This window comes from Oncorhynchus gorbuscha, linkage group LG14 (assembly GCF_021184085.1).
Source record: "Oncorhynchus gorbuscha isolate QuinsamMale2020 ecotype Even-year linkage group LG14, OgorEven_v1.0, whole genome shotgun sequence".
NCBI lineage: Eukaryota > Metazoa > Chordata > Actinopteri > Salmoniformes > Salmonidae > Oncorhynchus > Oncorhynchus gorbuscha.
Window position 1 is genome coordinate 7,659,045 of NC_060186.1, and position 20,380 is coordinate 7,679,424.

The 20,380-nt window shown below is 46.1% G+C and overlaps 1 protein-coding gene across 1 annotated transcript in view; it reads right to left on the reverse strand.

The window, feature by feature from the left end:
* LOC123994358 (adiponectin receptor protein 2-like) overlaps positions 1 to 20,380 on the reverse strand; it is an 87,592-nt gene that overhangs the window by 55,982 nt on the left and 11,230 nt on the right. The window contains exon 2 of the mRNA XM_046296864.1: positions 424 to 806. Within this exon, the coding sequence (XP_046152820.1) occupies positions 424 to 564 (141 nt within the window). The 5' untranslated portion in view covers positions 565 to 806. The remainder of the gene's footprint in view (positions 1 to 423; positions 807 to 20,380) is intronic.

Genomic DNA, 20,380 nt, shown 5'->3' on the forward strand with positions numbered 1-20,380 from the left:
GTGTGTGTGTGTGTGTGTCTGTCTAACCTCGGGAGGGACGGTGTGTGCGTGTGTGTGTGTGTCTAACCTCGGGAGGGACGGTGTGTGTGCGTGGTGTGTGTGCGCGTGTGTGTGTCTCTAACCTCGGGAGGGACGGTGTGTGTGTGGTGTGTGGTGTGTGTGTGGTGTGTGTGTGTGTGTGTGTCTCTAACCTCGGGAGGGACGGTGTGTGTGTGTGTGTGTGTGTGTGTGTGTGTCTCTAACCTCGGGAGGGACGGTGTGTGTATGTGTGTCTCTAACCTCGGGAGGGACGGTGTGTGTGTGTGTGTCTCTAACCTCGGGAGGGACGGTGTGTGTGTGTGTGTGTGTGTGTGTGTGTGTGTGTGTTCACTCAGCCGTACCAGTGGGTATCATCAACCCAGATAGTCTAAAAGCTTCACTCACCCTCAGAGTTACCCCGTTGTGTGTGTGTCCGTCTGAGACGACATCATCCTCCTCCTGCTGCTGCTCTCTCGGATCCATCTGCTCCGTAGTGGTGCCATCAGCATCTGTAGCAGCGGTACCACAGCCTCTATACCTCAACATGAAGCCCGGGGCCTCGGCCCCTGAGGGCCTCTGCTGCGGCTCCAGCTCCCCTCCTCCTCCGGCTCCCTCCAGCTTGGCTGCTGGCCTGATACTCCCCGCTGACCGCTGTGGACTGACCGGCCTGGCTGGACTGGTAGAGGTGGTGGAGGGTCCTCCTCCAGCTGGACAGGGGTAACTGAGGCCTGGTGGTGGGGTCGGATTGTTGGCCAGAAAGGGTGGGGGTCGGTAGCCTGGTAAGGAGCCTAAAGGAGGAGAAGGAGAAGAGGGAGAGGAGACAGGAAGGGAGGGAGGAAATTAGTTCTTATTTTGAATTTCTTGTTATGAATTGTTTGTATTTGCCAGTATTAGGGCGGTAACCAGATAAGGACTGGTGTAGCACGCAGCAGGGGAGGGGCCCCAAACCCCAAAATGAATATTTTTATGGTAATAAAATGATTGTTGACATGTCCAAATACACCCAGATATGATCTATAGGATATATGGCCCAAGCCAAGCCAGTATGTCTACATGAAAACAGTGTTGACATTCATTGATATACTTATATCAAGAATTAGACCCAGACAGAGAATTACAAGTCAACATTACACACTGAAAAGTCAGTCACAGTCTGCAGTCAATGGTTACAAATTCTCCCCCTCTCCCTCTCCCCCTCCTGGCTAAGTCTGACACTCATCTAATCTTCATTTCTTTCACCCCCCATGAGGCTACAAAGACCTGTCATTCTGTCATTTCCAGGACAGTAAGGTGTTGCTGTACGAACCTGTAGAGACTCCTGTCATTTCCAGGACAGTAAATGTGTTATATTGAAGATTCTAGAAACATACCACCTACCTCACAAACCCTGCTGCAGGAGTCTGGACAGAGAAGAGCTTGTTCAATAGTTTATAGCTCCCTGTTCTACAGAGCTCTGGGGAGCTAAAACATATTCCAGATTACTCTCTTTACAGACTAGAAGCCTAGACTACACACACACACACACACACACACACACGCTGATGCCAAGTCAAGGTGAACATGCCTGAAGCACTGGAGCACATTGTAACTCCCCCTCTCTTCTTCTCTCTGGCATCACACTGACGTGGACCATGGAATTCTATGGTGGACGGGGACAGGAGGAGAACTGCAGTGCAGAACCACTGTATGGAACGCCCTCTGTGAGCCTGACCTGCATACCATTATGTGCTTACACACCAGCAGTTGCAGGACACGTGCAAGCACACAATGTACACACACACACACACACACACTGTGCAGCTTGGCCCGTTCACAAATCCCTGAAAATACCTTGTAGTCAGTCACACACCAGTTGCCACCTGCCCCAAAATCTCTCCCCCCGCGGCCAGCATGGGGGTGGTCCGTACTGTACTCTTACTAAAACACATTGACACACTAAAAACACACACCACAACCACTCTGCTCTCACATCAGACGAGGGCCAGTCGTAGCGTGTAGGGGAATGCATCTACATAAATCACAGTCGACTGGAAGATCGTGGAAAGAAAAAAAGGAAAGAGCGAAGTATGGAAGTCCTTAACAGATCAACACTGGTTGTTTTGACTTCTGGAAGATAGAGGACATTGATAAGTACATAGCCTGGTCCAAGATCTGACAGTGTAGACCAGGCTGGTCCGTACACACAGTCAGACCCGTAGACCAGGCTGGTCCGTACACACAGTCAGACCCGTAGACCAGGCTAGTCCGTACACACAGTCAGACCCGTAGACCAGGCTAGTCCGTACACACAGTCAGACCCGTAGACCAGGCTGGTCCGTACACACAGTCAGACCCGTAGACCAGGCTGGTCCGTACACACAGTCAGACCCGTAGACCAGGCTGGTCCGTACACACAGTCAGACCCGTAGACCAGGCTGGTCCGTACACACAGTCAGACCCGTAGACCAGGCTGGTCCGTACACACAGTCAGACCCGTAGACCAGACTAATCCGTACACACAATCAGAAAAACAACATCCTGTGATTGATTCCACTTCCCATCACGCATTTCCTTCCACTTATAGAGCATAACTTGGACAACATCCAAGCCCTCTGCTGGGGAACAACAAGAAGGGAACAGGAAGATGTTTTAGAGGGAGGAGGAACATGAAATACATTCAAAAAGACAATGCCTGGCTAGCAGATGGTGTTGCTGATGACAAAGCCATGTGTTCCTCAAATGCCATCCCTAGTCGCTATACAGAAAGGTTGGGCGATTCTCCGATACTATATCCACCATGTTTGGCAGCCGTCGTCAACGGTGATGACATGTTTGAACATGACTGCACCACTGAGTCTGGCGGCGCACGGCGACGCACAACGGCGCAGGAGGCACTCAGCAGGGCGACGCACAACGGAGCAGGAGGCACTCAGCAGGGCGACGCACAACGGAGCAGGAGGCACTCAGCAGGGCGACGCACAACGGAGCAGGAGGCACTCAGCAGGGCGACGCACAACGGCGCAGGAGGCACTCAGCAGGGCGACGCAGGAGGCACTCAGCAGGGCGACATGGCCTATTCCCTTTTTGGCCAAGGCTAAATGTGAAACCTATACACAGTGCAATCGGAAAGTATTCAGACCCCTTGACTTTTCCCACAATGGTACGTTACAGCCTTATACTAAAACTTATTAAAATTGCCCACATAAAAGGAAAAACAAGTTTTTAGAAAAGTTGAACATTTAAACAAGTATTCAGACCATTTACTCAGTACTTTGTTGAAGCACTTGACGGTGATTACAGCCTTGAGTCTTCTTGGCTATGATGCTACAAGCTTGGCACCTCTGTATTTGGGGAGTTTCTCCCGTTCTTCTCTGCAGATCCTCTCCACCTCTGTCAGGTTGGATGGGGAGCGTCGCTGCACAGCTATGTTCAGGTCTCCAGAGATAATCCATCGGGTTCAAGTCTGGGCCACTCAAGGACATTCAGAGACTCGTCCCAAAAGCCACTCCTGCTTTGTCTTGGCTGTGTACTTAGGGTCGTTGTCCTGTTGGAAGGTCAACCTTCGCCCCATTCGGAGGTCCTGATCACGTTACTCCATGTCATCACGTTACTCCATGTCAACACGTTACTCCATGTCATCACGTTACTCCATGTCAACACGTTACTCCATGTCATCACGTTACTCCATGTCATCACGTTACTCCATGTCATCACGTTACTCCATGTCATCACGTTACTCCATGTCATCACGTTACTCCATGTCATCACGTTACTCCATGTCATCACGTTACTCCATGTCATCACGTTACTCCATGTCATCACGTTACTCCATGTCATCACGTTACTCCATGTCATCACGTTACTCCATGTCATCACGTTACTCCATGTCATCACGTTACCCCATGTCATCACGTTACCCCATGTCATCACGTTACCCCATGTCATCACGTTACCCCATGTCATCACGTTACTCCATGTCATCACGTTACTCCATGTCATCACGTTACTCCATGTCATCACGTTACTCCATGTCATCACGTTACTCCATGTCATCACGTTACTCCATGTCATCACGTTACTCCATGTCATCACGTTACTCCATGTCATCACGTTACTCCATGTCATCACGTTACTCCATGGCATCACGTTACTCCATGGCATCACGTTACTCCATGGCATCACGTTACTCCATGGCATCACGTTACTCCATGGCATCACGTTACTCCATGGCATCACGTTACTCCATGGCATCACGTTACTCCATGTCATCACGTTACTCCATGTCATCACGTTACTCCATGTCATCACGTTACTCCATGTCATCACGTTACTCCATGTCATCACGTTACTCCATGTCATCACGTTACTCCATGTCATCACGTTACTCCATGTCATCACGTTACTCCATGTCATCACGTTACTCCATGTCATCACGTTACCCCATGTCATCACGTTACCCCATGTCATCACGTTACTCCATGTCATCACGTTACTCCATGTCATCACGTTACTCCATGTCATCACGTTACTCCATGTCATCACGTTACCCCATGTCATCACGTTACTCCATGTCATCACGTTACACCATGTCATCACGTTACTCCATGTCATCACGTTACTCCATGTCATCACGTTACTCCATGTCATCACGTTACTCCATGTCATCACGTTACTCCAGGCTTTACTTCAATACAGTTATTATGTCAATATTTACCCATAAAGGTGTTTCTACCTCATTTTCTCACATAATTAATATTACTGTCACAGAAACATCCCACCGTGTTGAACATATCTGTTGCCATTTTTTTATTTATTATAATTATTATTAGCTGTTGGGATATTTTAAATGTCCCGAAACGACCTGCTTTCTTCACAGCTGTTGGGATATTTTAAATGTCCCGAAACAACCTGCTTTCTTCACAGCTGTTGGGATATTTTAAATGTCCCGAAACGACCTGCTTTCTTCACAGCTGTTGGGATATTTTAAATGTCCCGAAACGACCTGCTTTCTTCACAGCTGTTGGGATATTTTAAATGTCCCGAAACGTCCTGCTTTCTTCACAGCTGTTGGGATATTTTAAATGTCCCGAAACGACCTGCTTTCTTCACAGCTGTTGGGATATTTTAAATGTCCCGAAACGACCTGCTTTCTTCACAGCTGTTGGGATATTTTAAATGTCCCGAAACGACCTGCTTTCTTCACAGCTGTTGGGATATTTTAAATGTCCCGAAACGACCTGCTTTCTTCACAGCTGTTGGGATATTTTAAATGTCCCGAAACGACCTGCTTTCTTCACAGCTGTTGGGATATTTTAAATGTCCCGAAACGACCTGCTTTCTTCACAGCTGTTGGGATATTTTAAATGTCCCGAAACGTCCTGCTTTCTTCACAGCTGTTGGGATATTTTAAATGTCCCGAAACGACCTGCTTTCTTCACAGCTGTTGGGATATTTTAAATTGTCCAGAAACGACCCGCTTTCTTCACAGCTGTTGGGATATTTTAAATTGTCCAGAAACGACCCGCTTTCTTCACAGCTGTTGGGATATTTTAAATGTCCCGAAACGTCCTGCTTTCTTCACAGCTGTTGGGATATTTCAGAAATGTGCCGAAACAACCTGCTTTCTTCACAGCTGTTGGGATATTTTATATGTCCCGAAACGACCTGCTTTCTTCACAGCTGTTGGTATATTTTATATGTCCCGAAACTACCCGCTTTCTTCACAGCTGTTGGGATATGTTTTTTAATAGGGTATGACTTAACTCACATCAAAACTGTGAATGGAAACGTGGTTAGTGAGAAAGATGTCACATTTCTACATGGGGGAGAAACCTGCCCATGGACACATAGGAAGGCTGAAATCAGAGTTGTTTTAAATGCATGTTGTATATAAATGACCGTATGGTCGAGGCCTGTGTGGTCCAGACCATTTGGGATGCCCCCAAAACAGACGGGAACTGGCAGGAAAACCATCTAACAGGCACCGAGACAAGTCACTTTGTTCCAGTGAAGCTTGATAGGAACAGATTGTGTGTGTGTGTGTGTGTGTGTGTGTGTGTGTGTGTGTGTGTGTGTGTGTGTGTGTGTGTGTGTGTGTGTGTGTGTGTGTGTGTGTGTGTGTGTGTGTGTGTGTGTGTGTGTGTGTGTGTGTGTGTACACATGTCTCCAGTCTGATGAGCTGCATACAGAATTAACCGGCCAATCGAGACCCTTTCGCACCAATTCCTCAGAATGAGAAAATACACACCGTGAAATAGACTACATATCACGCTTGTTAACTTCTAAAAACTTCCAGCACAGCACATCTAACACCGATACAATATTGGGTCAATATTTCTATTCGAAAGAACAGTGTTTTCAATACCAATATTTTGTAGACAGGGCATATTACAAAATGTATCAGGTTTTGAGCTTGGCGACACGGAGACATACAGGAGGAAACAGGAAGCAGAGTGTGGAGAATGTCCCTGGTGGATAACACCTCCGTTTCTTGCAGACAAAAGAGAAGAATATGCAAATCTGTCAGGACTGAGTGGGTCTACCCAGTCGCTCATTCCACACACACACACACACACACACAATAATGTGTTAACTTTCCTCTGCATCATCAGCTGTGGGACCATGGAGGCTCAAGCTAACTAGATGAGCTGTTCTGTGTCCTGAAACACATCAGTACAGTCACAGCAGCTGTAGGGCTGACTTTACTGGCTGCAGGGCTGGCTTTACTGGCTGCAGGGCTGGCTTTACTGACTGCAGGGCTGGCTTTACTGACTGCAGGGCTGGCTTTACTGGCTGTAGGGCTGGCTTTACTGGCTGTAGGGCTGGCTTTACTGGCTGTAGGGCTGGCTTTACAGGCTGTAGGGCTGGCTTTACAGGCTGTAGGGCTGGCTTTACAGGCTGTAGGGCTGGCTTTACAGGCTGTAGGGCTGACTATTGACTGTAGGGCTGGCTTTACAGGCTGTAGGGCTGACTATTGACTGTAGGGCTGGCTTTACAGGCTGCAGGGCTGGCTTTACAGGCTGCAGGGCTGGCTTTACTGGCTGCAGGGCTGGCTTTACTGGCTGCAGGGCTGGCTTTACTGACTGCAGGGCTGGCTTTACTGGCTGCAGGGCTGGCTTTACTGGCTGCAGGGCTGGCTTTACTGACTGCAGGGCTGGCTTTACTGGCTGCAGGGCTGGCTTTACTGGCTGCAGGGCTGGCTTTACTGACTGCAGGGCTGGCTTTACTGACTGCAGGGCTGGCTTTACAGGCTGCAGGGCTGGCTTTACTGACTGCAGGGCTGGCTTTACTGACTGCAGGGCTGGCTTTACTGACTGCAGGGCTGGCTTTACAGGCTGCAGGGCTGGCTTTACAGGCTGCAGGGCTGGCTTTACAGGCTGCAGGGCTGGCTTTACAGGCTGCAGGGCTGACTTTACAGGCTGCAGGGCTGGCTTTACAGGCTGCAGGGCTGGCTTTACAGGCTGCAGGGCTGGCTTTACAGGCTGCAGGGCTGGCTTTACAGGCTGCAGAACTAGCTACATCCCACTGTGCTGTGCTCCAGAAGAGATGTGCTCATTTGACACACACACACACACACACACACACACACACACACACACACACACACACACACACACACACACACACACACACACACACACACACACACACACACACACACACACACACACACACACACACACACACACACACCTCTCAGTATAATGAGAGAGTTGGATCTGGAACCAATCAACTCTCAGTATAATGAGAGAGTTGGATCTGGAACCAATCAACTCTCAGTATAATGAGAGAGTTGGATCTGGAACCAATCAACTCTCAGTATAATGAGAGAGTTGGATCTGGAACCAATCAACTCTCAGTATAATGAGAGAGTTGGATCTGGAACCAATAAAGTATCAATCTAATGTATCACTGTTCCAGCTGTCAATAGACACCTTCAGCCTCCACCACAGGGCTACATTGAGTTTCATTAGTGCCAAATCTTTCCCAGTTTAAACCCATGATAGAGAAACCACAGGCATCATCTCTGTATTAGCTTGGCTATTCTATCCAATAGCAGAATAGGCCTTGTTTGGGAGAGAAGGGAGGGCAGGTCATAACTGGAGAGGACACCTTGCCTGGCACCCTATTCCCTATTCAGTGCACTAGTTTAGATCAGAGCCCTATGGCCCCATAGTGCATTATAAATTGAATAGGGTGCAATTCCCACACTGACCCAAGGAACCCAGCTCCCCTGAACTAGATACCACTGAACCAGGTGTTCAGAGTGGCCTAGCGTCCTGTTCGTCCCCCGACACTTGTTCCTGTTTAATAAATGTTAGGGCATCAGCTCCACACAATCTGTTCCCTGATATTCACACAGCTACTCACTGTTCCCTGATATTCACACAGCTACTCACTGTTCCCTGATATTCACACAGCTACTCACTGTTCCCTGATATTCACACAGCTACTCACTGTTCCCTGATATTCACACAGCTACTCACTGTTCCCTGATATTCACACAGCTACTCACTGTTCCCTGATATTCACACAGCTACTCACTGTTCCCTGATATTCACACAGCTACTCACTGTTCCCTGATATTCACACAGCTACTCACTGTTCCCTGATATTCACACAGCTACTCACTGTTCCCTGATATTCACACAGCTACTCACTGTTCCCTGCTACTCACTGTTCCCTGATATTTACACAGCTACTCACTGTTCCCTGATATTTACACAGCTACTCACTGTTCCCTGATATTTACACAGCTACTCACTGTTCCCTGATATTCAATGTTCCCTGATATTCACTGTTCCCTGATATTCACACAGCTACTCACTGTTCCCTGATATTCACACAGCTACTCACTGTTCCCTGATATTCACACAGCTACTCACTGTTCCCTGCTACTCACTGTTCCCTGATATTTACACAGCTACTCACTGTTCCCTGATATTTACACAGCTACTCACTGTTCCCTGATATTCAATGTTCCCTGATATTCACTGTTCCCTGATATTCACACAGCTACTCACTGTTCCCTGATATTCACACAGCTACTCACTGTTCCCTGATATTCACTGTTCCCTGATATTCACACAGCTACTCACTGTTCCCTGATATTCACACAGCTACTCACTGTTCCCTGATATTCACACAGCTACTCACTGTTCCCTGATATTCACACAGCTACTCACTGTTCCCTGATATTCACACAGCTACTCACTGTTCCCTGATATTCACACAGCTACTCACTGTTCCCTGATATTCACACAGCTACTCACTGTTCCCTGATATTCACTGTTCCCTGATATTCACACAGCTACTCACTGTTCCCTGATATTCACACAGCTACTCACTGTTCCCTGATATTCACACAGCTACTCACTGTTCCCTGCTACTCACTGTTCCCTGATATTTACACAGCTACTCACTGTTCCCTGATATTTACACAGCTACTCACTGTTCCCTGATATTTACACAGCTACTCACTGTTCCCTGATATTTACACAGCTACTCACTGTTCCCTGATATTCAATGTTCCCTGATATTCACACAGCTACTCACTGTTCCCTGCTACTCACTGTTCCCTGATATTCACACAGCTACTCACTGTTCCCTGATATTCACACAGCTACTCACTGTTCCCTGATATTCACACAGCTACTCACTGTTCCCTGATATTCACACAGCTACTCACTGTTCCCTGATATTCACACAGCTACTCACTGTTCCCTGATATTCACACAGCTACTCACTGTTCCCTGATATTCACACAGCTACTCACTGTTCCCTGATATTCACACAGCTACTCACTGTTCCCTGATATTCACACAGCTAATCACTGTTCCCTGATATTCACACAGCTACTCACTGTTCCCTGATATTCACACAGCTACTCACTGTTCCCTGATATTCACACAGCTACTCACTGTTCCCTGCTACTCACTGTTCCCTGATATTTACACAGCTACTCACTGTTCCCTGATATTCACACAGCTACTCACTGTTCCCTGATATTCACACAGCTACTCACTGTTCCCTGATATTCACTGTTCCCTGATATTCACTGTTCCCTGATATTCACTGTTCCCTGATATTCACTGTTCCCTGATATTCACACAGCTACTCACTGTTCCCTGATATTCACACAGCTACTCACTGTTCCCTGATATTCACACAGCTACTCACTGTTCCCTGATATTCACACAGCTACTCACTGTTCCCTGATATTCACACAGCTACTCACTGTTCCCTGATATTCACACAGCTACTCACTGTTCCCTGATATTCACACAGCTACTCACTGTTCCCTGATATTCACACAGCTACTCACTGTTCCCTGATATTCACACAGCTACTCACTGTTCCCTGATATTCACACAGCTACTCACTGTTCCCTGATATTCACACAGCTACTCACTGTTCCCTGATATTCACACAGCTACTCACTGTTCCCTGATATTCACACAGCTACTCACTGTTCCCTGATATTCACACAGCTACTCACTGTTCCCTGATATTCACACAGCTACTCACTGTTCCCTGATATTCACACAGCTACTCACTGTTCCCTGCTACTCACTGTTCCCTGATATTTACACAGCTACTCACTGTTCCCTGATATTTACAAAGCTACTCACTGTTCCCTGATATTCACACAGCTACTCACTGTTCCCTGATATTCACACAGCTACTCACTGTTCCCTGATATTCACACAGCTACTCACTGTTCCCTGATATTCACACAGCTACTCACTGTTCCCTGATATTCACACAGCTACTCACTGTTCCCTGCTACTCACTGTTCCCTGATATTCACACAGCTACTCACTGTTCCCTGATATTTACACAGCTACTCACTGTTCCCTGATATTTACACAGCTACTCACTGTTCCCTGATATTCAATGTTCCCTGATATTCACTGTTCCCTGATATTCACACAGCTACTCACTGTTCCCTGATATTCACACAGCTACTCACTGTTCCCTGATATTCACACAGCTACTCACTGTTCCCTGATATTCACACAGCTACTCACTGTTCCCTGCTACTCACTGTTCCCTGATATTCACACAGCTACTCACTGTTCCCTGATATTCACACAGCTACTCACTGTTCCCTGATATTCACACAGCTACTCATTGTTCCCTGCTACTCACTGTTCCCTGATATTTACACAGCTACTCACTGTTCCCTGATATTTACACAGCTACTCACTGTTCCCTGATATTTACACAGCTACTCACTGTTCCCTGATATTTACACAGCTACTCACTGTTCCCTGATATTCACACAGCTACTCACTGTTCCCTGATATTCAATGTTCCCTGATATTCACTGTTCCCTGATATTCACTGTTCCCTGATATTCACTGTTCCCTGATATTCACACAGCTACTCACTGTTCCCTGATATTCACACAGCTACTCACTGTTCCCTGATATTCACACAGCTACTCACTGTTCCCTGATATTCACACAGCTACTCACTGTTCCCTGATATTCACACAGCTACTCACTGTTCCCTGATATTCACACAGCTACTCACTGTTCCCTGATATTCACACAGCTACTCACTGTTCCCTGCTACTCACTGTTCCCTGATATTTACACAGCTACTCACTGTTCCCTGATATTTACACAGCTACTCACTGTTCCCTGATATTTACACAGCTACTCACTGTTCCCTGATATTTACACAGCTACTCACTGTTCCCTGATATTTACACAGCTACTCACTGTTCCCTGATATTTACACAGCTACTCACTGTTCCCTGATATTTACACAGCTACTCACTGTTCCCTGATATTTACACAGCTACTCACTGTTCCCTGATATTTACACAGCTACTCACTGTTCCCTGATATTCAATGTTCCCTGATATTCACTGTTCCCTGATATTCACACAGCTACTCACTGTTCCCTGATATTCACACAGCTACTCACTGTTCCCTGATATTCACACAGCTACTCACTGTTCCCTGCTACTCACTGTTCCCTGATATTTACACAGCTACTCACTGTTCCCTGATATTTACACAGCTACTCACTGTTCCCTGATATTTACACAGCTACTCACTGTTCCCTGATATTCAATGTTCCCTGATATTCACTGTTCCCTGATATTCACACAGCTACTCACTGTTCCCTGATATTCACACAGCGACTCACTGTTCCCTGATATTCACACAGCTACTCACTGTTCCCTGCTACTCACTGTTCCCTGATATTCACACAGCTACTCACTGTTCCCTGATATTCACACAGCTACTCACTGTTCCCTGATATTCACACAGCTACTCACTGTTCCCTGATATTCACACAGCTACTCACTGTTCCCTGATATTCACACAGCTACTCACTGTTCCCTGATATTCACACAGCTACTCACTGTTCCCTGCTACTCACTGTTCCCTGATATTTACACAGCTACTCACTGTTCCCTGATATTTACACAGCTACTCACTGTTCCCTGATATTCAATGTTCCCTGATATTCACACAGCTACTCACTGTTCCCTGCTACTCACTGTTCCCTGATATTTACACAGCTACTCACTGTTCCCTGATATTCAATGTTCCCTGATATTCACACAGCTACTCACTGTTCCCTGATATTCAATGTTCCCTGATATTCACACAGCTACTCACTGTTCCCTGCTACTCACTGTTCCCTGATATTTACACAGCTACTCACTGTTCCCTGATATTCAATGTTCCCTGATATTCACACAGCTACTCACTGTTCCCTGCTACTCACTGTTCCCTGATATTCACACAGCTACTCACTGTTCCCTGCTACTCACTGTTCCCTGATATTCACACAGCTACTCACTGTTCCCTGATATTCACACAGCTACTCACTGTTCCCTGATATTCACACAGCTACTCACTGTTCCCTGATATTCACACAGCTACTCACTGTTCCCTGATATTCACACAGCTACTCACTGTTCCCTGATATTCACACAGCTACTCACTGTTCCCTGATATTCACACAGCTACTCACTGTTCCCTGATATTCACACAGCTACTCACTGTTCCCTGCTACTCACTGTTCCCTGATATTTACACAGCTACTCACTGTTCCCTGATATTCAATGTTCCCTGATATTCACTGTTCCCTGATATTCACACAGCTACTCACTGTTCCCTGATATTCACACAGCTACTCACTGTTCCCTGATATTCACTGTTCCCTGATATTCACTGTTCCCTGATATTCACACAGCTACTCACTGTTCCCTGATATTCACACAGCTACTCACTGTTCCCTGATATTCACACAGCTACTCACTGTTCCCTGATATTCACACAGCTACTCACTGTTCCCTGATATTCACACAGCTACTCACTGTTCCCTGATATTCACACAGCTACTCACTGTTCCCTGATATTCACACAGCTACTCACTGTTCCCTGATATTCACACAGCTACTCACTGTTCCCTGATATTCACACAGCTACTCACTGTTCCCTGATATTCACACAGCTACTCACTGTTCCCTGATATTCACACAGCTACTCACTGTTCCCTGCTACTCACACAGCTACTCACTGTTCCCTGCTACTCACTGTTCCCTGATATTTACACAGCTACTCACTGTTCCCTGATATTTACACAGCTACTCACTGTTCCCTGATATTTACACAGCTACTCACTGTTCCCTGATATTCACTGTTCCCTGATATTCACACAGCTACTCACTGTTCCCTGATATTCACACAGCTACTCACTGTTCCCTGATATTCACACAGCTACTCACTGTTCCCTGATATTCACTGTTCCCTGATATTCACTGTTCCCTGATATTCACACAGCTACTCACTGTTCCCTGATATTCACACAGCTACTCACTGTTCCCTGATATTCACACAGCTACTCACTGTTCCCTGATATTCACACAGCTACTCACTGTTCCCTGATATTCACACAGCTACTCACTGTTCCCTGATATTCACACAGCTACTCACTGTTCCCTGATATTCACACAGCTACTCACTGTTCCCTGCTACTCACTGTTCCCTGATATTTACACAGCTACTCACTGTTCCCTGATATTTACACAGCTACTCACTGTTCCCTGATATTTACACAGCTACTCACTGTTCCCTGATATTTACACAGCTACTCACTGTTCCCTGATATTTACACAGCTACTCACTGTTCCCTGATATTTACACAGCTACTCACTGTTCCCTGATATTCACACAGCTACTCACTGTTCCCTGATATTCAATGTTCCCTGATATTCACTGTTCCCTGATATTCACACAGCTACTCACTGTTCCCTGATATTCACACAGCTACTCACTGTTCCCTGATATTCACACAGCTACTCACTGTTCCCTGATATTCACACAGCTACTCACTGTTCCCTGATATTCACACAGCTACTCACTGTTCCCTGCTACTCACTGTTCCCTGATATTCACACAGCTACTCACTGTTCCCTGATATTCACACAGCTACTCACTGTTCCCTGATATTCACACAGCTACTCACTGTTCCCTGCTACTCACTGTTCCCTGATATTTACACAGCTACTCACTGTTCCCTGATATTTACACAGCTACTCACTGTTCCCTGATATTCACACAGCTACTCACTGTTCCCTGATATTCAATGTTCCCTGATATTCACTGTTCCCTGATATTCACACAGCTACTCACTGTTCCCTGATATTCACACAGCTACTCACTGTTCCCTGATATTCACACAGCTACTCACTGTTCCCTGATATTCACACAGCTACTCACTGTTCCCTGCTACTCACTGTTCCCTGATATTTACACAGCTACTCACTGTTCCCTGATATTTACACAGCTACTCACTGTTCCCTGATATTCACACAGCTACTCACTGTTCCCTGATATTCAATGTTCCCTGATATTCACTGTTCCCTGATATTCACACAGCTACTCACTGTTCCCTGATATTCACACAGCTACTCACTGTTCCCTGATATTCACACAGCTACTCACTGTTCCCTGATATTCACACAGCTACTCACTGTTCCCTGATATTCACACAGCTACTCACTGTTCCCTGATATTCACACAGCTACTCACTGTTCCCTGATATTCACACAGCTACTCACTGTTCCCTGATATTCACACAGCTACTCACTGTTCCCTGCTACTCACTGTTCCCTGATATTCACACAGCTACTCACTGTTCCCTGATATTTACACAGCTACTCACTGTTCCCTGATATTCAATGTTCCCTGATATTCACTGTTCCCTGATATTCACACAGCTACTCACTGTTCCCTGATATTCACACAGCTACTCACTGTTCCCTGATATTCACACAGCTACTCACTGTTCCCTGATATTCACACAGCTACTCACTGTTCCCTGATATTCACACAGCTACTCACTGTTCCCTGATATTCACACAGCTACTCACTGTTCCCTGCTACTCACTGTTCCCTGATATTCACACAGCTACTCACTGTTCCCTGATATTCACACAGCTACTCACTGTTCCCTGATATTCACACAGCTACTCACTGTTCCCTGCTACTCACTGTTCCCTGATATTTACACAGCTACTCACTGTTCCCTGATATTTACACAGCTACTCACTGTTCCCTGATATTCAATGTTCCCTGATATTCACTGTTCCCTGATATTCACACAGCTACTCACTGTTCCCTGATATTCACACAGCTACTCACTGTTCCCTGATATTCACACAGCTACTCACTGTTCCCTGCTACTCACTGTTCCCTGATATTCACACAGCTACTCACTGTTCCCTGATATTCACACAGCTACTCACTGTTCCCTGATATTCACACAGCTACTCACTGTTCCCTGATATTCACACAGCTACTCACTGTTCCCTGATATTCACACAGCTACTCACTGTTCCCTGATATTCACACAGCTACTCACTGTTCCCTGATATTCACACAGCTACTCACTGTTCCCTGCTACTCACTGTTCCCTGATATTTACACAGCTACTCACTGTTCCCTGATATTTACACAGCTACTCACTGTTCCCTGATATTTACACAGCTACTCACTGTTCCCTGATATTTACACAGCTACTCACTGTTCCCTGATATTTACACAGCTACTCACTGTTCCCTGATATTCACACAGCTACTCACTGTTCCCTGATATTCACACAGCTACTCACTGTTCCCTGATATTCACACAGCTACTCACTGTTCCCTGATATTCACACAGCTACTCACTGTTCCCTGATATTCACACAGCTACTCACTGTTCCCTGCTACTCACTGTTCCCTGATATTTACACAGCTACTCACTGTTCCCTGATATTTACACAGCTACTCACTGTTCCCTGATATTTACACAGCTACTCACTGTTCCCTGATATTTACACAGCTACTCACTGTTCCCTGATATTTACACAGCTACTCACTGTTCCCTGATATTCACACAGCTACTCACTGTTCCCTGATATTCACACAGCTACTCACTGTTCCCTGATATTCACACAGCTACTCACTGTTCCCTGATATTCACACAGCTACTCACTGTTCCCTGATATTCACACAGCTACTCACTGTTCCCTGATATTCACACAGCTACTCACTGTTCCCTGATATTCACTGTTCCCTGATATTCACACAGCTACTCACTGTTCCCTGATATTCACTGTTCCCTGATATTCACACAGCTACTCACTGTTCCCTGATATTCACACAGCTACTCACTGTTCCCTGATATTCACACAGCTACTCACTGTTCCCTGATATTCACACAGCTACTCACTGTTCCCTGATATTCACACAGCTACTCACTGTTCCCTGCTACTCACTGTTCCCTGATATTTACACAGCTACTCACTGTTCCCTGATATTTACACAGCTACTCACTGTTCCCTGATATTCAATGTTCCCTGATATTCACTGTTCCCTGATATTCACACAGCTACTCACTGTTCCCTGATATTCACACAGCTACTCACTGTTCCCTGATATTCACACAGCTACTCACTGTTCCCTGCTACTCACTGTTCCCTGATATTTACACAGCTACTCACTGTTCCCTGATATTTACACAGCTACTCACTGTTCCCTGATATTTACACAGCTACTCACTGTTCCCTGATATTCAATGTTCCCTGATATTCACTGTTCCCTGATATTCACACAGCTACTCACTGTTCCCTGATATTCACACAGCTACTCACTGTTCCCTGATATTCACACAGCTACTCACTGTTCCCTGCTACTCACTGTTCCCTGATATTTACACAGCTACTCACTGTTCCCTGATATTTACACAGCTACTCACTGTTCCCTGATATTTACACAGCTACTCACTGTTCCCTGATATTTACACAGCTACTCACTGTTCCCTGATATTTACACAGCTACTCACTGTTCCCTGATATTCACACAGCTACTCACTGTTCCCTGATATTCACACAGCTACTCACTGTTCCCTGATATTCACACAGCTACTCACTGTTCCCTGATATTCACACAGCTACTCACTGTTCCCTGATATTCACACAGCTACTCACTGTTCCCTGCTACTCACTGTTCCCTGATATTTACACAGCTACTCACTGTTCCCTGATATTTACACAGCTACTCACTGTTCCCTGATATTTACACAGCTACTCACTGTTCCCTGATATTTACACAGCTACTCACTGTTCCCTGATATTTACACAGCTACTCACTGTTCCCTGATATTCACACAGCTACTCACTGTTCCCTGATATTCACACAGCTACTCACTGTTCCCTGATATTCACACAGCTACTCACTGTTCCCTGATATTCACACAGCTACTCACTGTTCCCTGATATTCACACAGCTACTCACTGTTCCCTGATATTCACACAGCTACTCACTGTTCCCTGATATTCACACAGCTACTCACTGTTCCCTGATATTCACACAGCTACTCACTGTTCCCTGATATTCACTGTTCCCTGATATTCACACAGCTACTCACTGTTCCCTGATATTCACACAGCTACTCACTGTTCCCTGATATTCACACAGCTACTCACTGTTCCCTGATATTCACACAGCTACTCACTGTTCCCTGATATTCACACAGCTACTCACTGTTCCCTGCTACTCACTGTTCCCTGATATTTACACAGCTACTCACTGTTCCCTGATATTTACACAGCTACTCACTGTTCCCTGATATTCAATGTTCCCTGATATTCACTGTTCCCTGATATTCACACAGCTACTCACTGTTCCCTGCTACTCACTGTTCCCTGATATTTACACAGCTACTCACTGTTCCCTGATATTTACACAGCTACTCACTGTTCCCTGATATTCACACAGCTACTCACTGTTCCCTGATATTCACACAGCTACTCACTGTTCCCTGATATTCACACAGCTACTCACTGTTCCCTGCTACTCACTGTTCCCTGATATTTACACAGCTACTCACTGTTCCCTGATATTTACACAGCTACTCACTGTTCCCTGATATTTACACAGCTACTCACTGTTCCCTGATATTCAATGTTCCCTGATATTCACTGTTCCCTGATATTCACACAGCTACTCACTGTTCCCTGATATTCACACAGCTACTCACTGTTCCCTGATATTCACTGTTCCCTGATATTCACACAGCTACTCACTGTTCCCTGATATTCACACAGCTACTCACTGTTCCCTGATATTCACACAGCTACTCACTGTTCCCTGATATTCACACAGCTACTCACTGTTCCCTGATATTCACACAGCTACTCACTGTTCCCTGATATTCACACAGCTACTCACTGTTCCCTGATATTCACACAGCTACTCACTGTTCCCTGATATTCACACAGCTACTCACTGTTCCCTGATATTCACACAGCTACTCACTGTTCCCTGATATTCACACAGCTACTCACTGTTCCCTGCTACTCACTGTTCCCTGATATTTACACAGCTACTCACTGTTCCCTGATATTTACACAGCTACTCACTGTTCCCTGATATTCACACAGCTACTCACTGTTCCCTGATATTCACACAGCTACTCACTGTTCCCTGATATTCAATGTTCCCTGATATTCACTGTTCCCTGATATTCACACAGCTACTCACTGTTCCCTGCTACTCACTGTTCCCTGATATTTACACAGCTACTCACTGTTCCCTGATATTTACACAGCTACTCACTGTTCCCTGATATTCACACAGCTACTCACTGTTCCCTGATATTCAATGTTCCCTGATATTCACTGTTCCCTGATATTCACACAGCTACTCACTGTTCCCTGATATTCACACAGCTACTCACTGTTCCCTGATATTCACTGTTCCCTGATATTTACACAGCTACTCACTGTTCCCTGATATTCACTGTTCCCTGATATTCACTGTTCCCTGATATTCACTGTTCCCTGATATTCACTGTTCCCTGATATTCACTGTTCCCTGATATTTACACAGCTACTCACTGTTCCCTGATATTCACTGTTCCCTGATATTTACACAGCTACTCACTGTTCCCTGATATTCACTGTTCCCTGATATTCACTGTTCCCTGATATTTACACAGCTACTCACTGTTCCCTGATATTCACTGTTCCCTGATATTTACACAGCTACTCACTGTTCCCTGATATTCACTGTTCCCTGATATTTACACAGCTTATATCCAATGCATGAACTTTGCTCTGCTTCAATGAGTCACATGTAACATCAGAAGACCAACCCCTCGCCATCACAGATAAACTATATGTAAAACTGATGGGGAAATAGATACACAGGAAGTGCTGACAAAGAGAAGCAGGTGAGAGATGGCTGGAAGGAGACGCAGCTGACAGAGAGAAGCAGGTGAGTGATGGCTGGAAGGAGACACAGCTGACAGAGAGAAGCAGGTGAGTGATGGCTGGAAGGAGAAGCAGCTGACAGAGAGAAGCAGGTGAGTGATGGCTGGAAGGAGACGCAGCTGACAGAGAGAAGCAGGTGAGTGATGGCTGGAAGGAGAAGCAGGTGAGTGATGGCTGGAAGGAGATGCAGCTGACAGAGAGAAGCAGGTGAGTGATGGCTGGAAGGAGATGCAGCTGACAGAGAGAAGCAGGTGAGTGATGGCTGGAAGGAGACGCAGCTGACAGAGAGAAGCAGGTGAGTGATGGCTGGAAGGAGACGCAGCTAACAGAGAGAAGCAGGTGAGTGATGGCTGGAAGGAGAAGCAGCTGACAGAGAGAAGCAGGTGAGTGATGGCTGGAAGGAGAAGCAGCTGACAAAGAGAAGCAGGTGAGTGATGGCTGGAAGGAGAAGCAGCTGACAAAGAGAAGCAGGTGAGTGATGGCTGGAAGGAGAAGCAGCTGACAGAGAGAAGCAGGTGAGTGATGGCTGGAAGGAGAAGCAGCTGACAAAGAGAAGCAGGTGAGTGATGGCTGGAAGGAGAAGCAGCTGACAAAG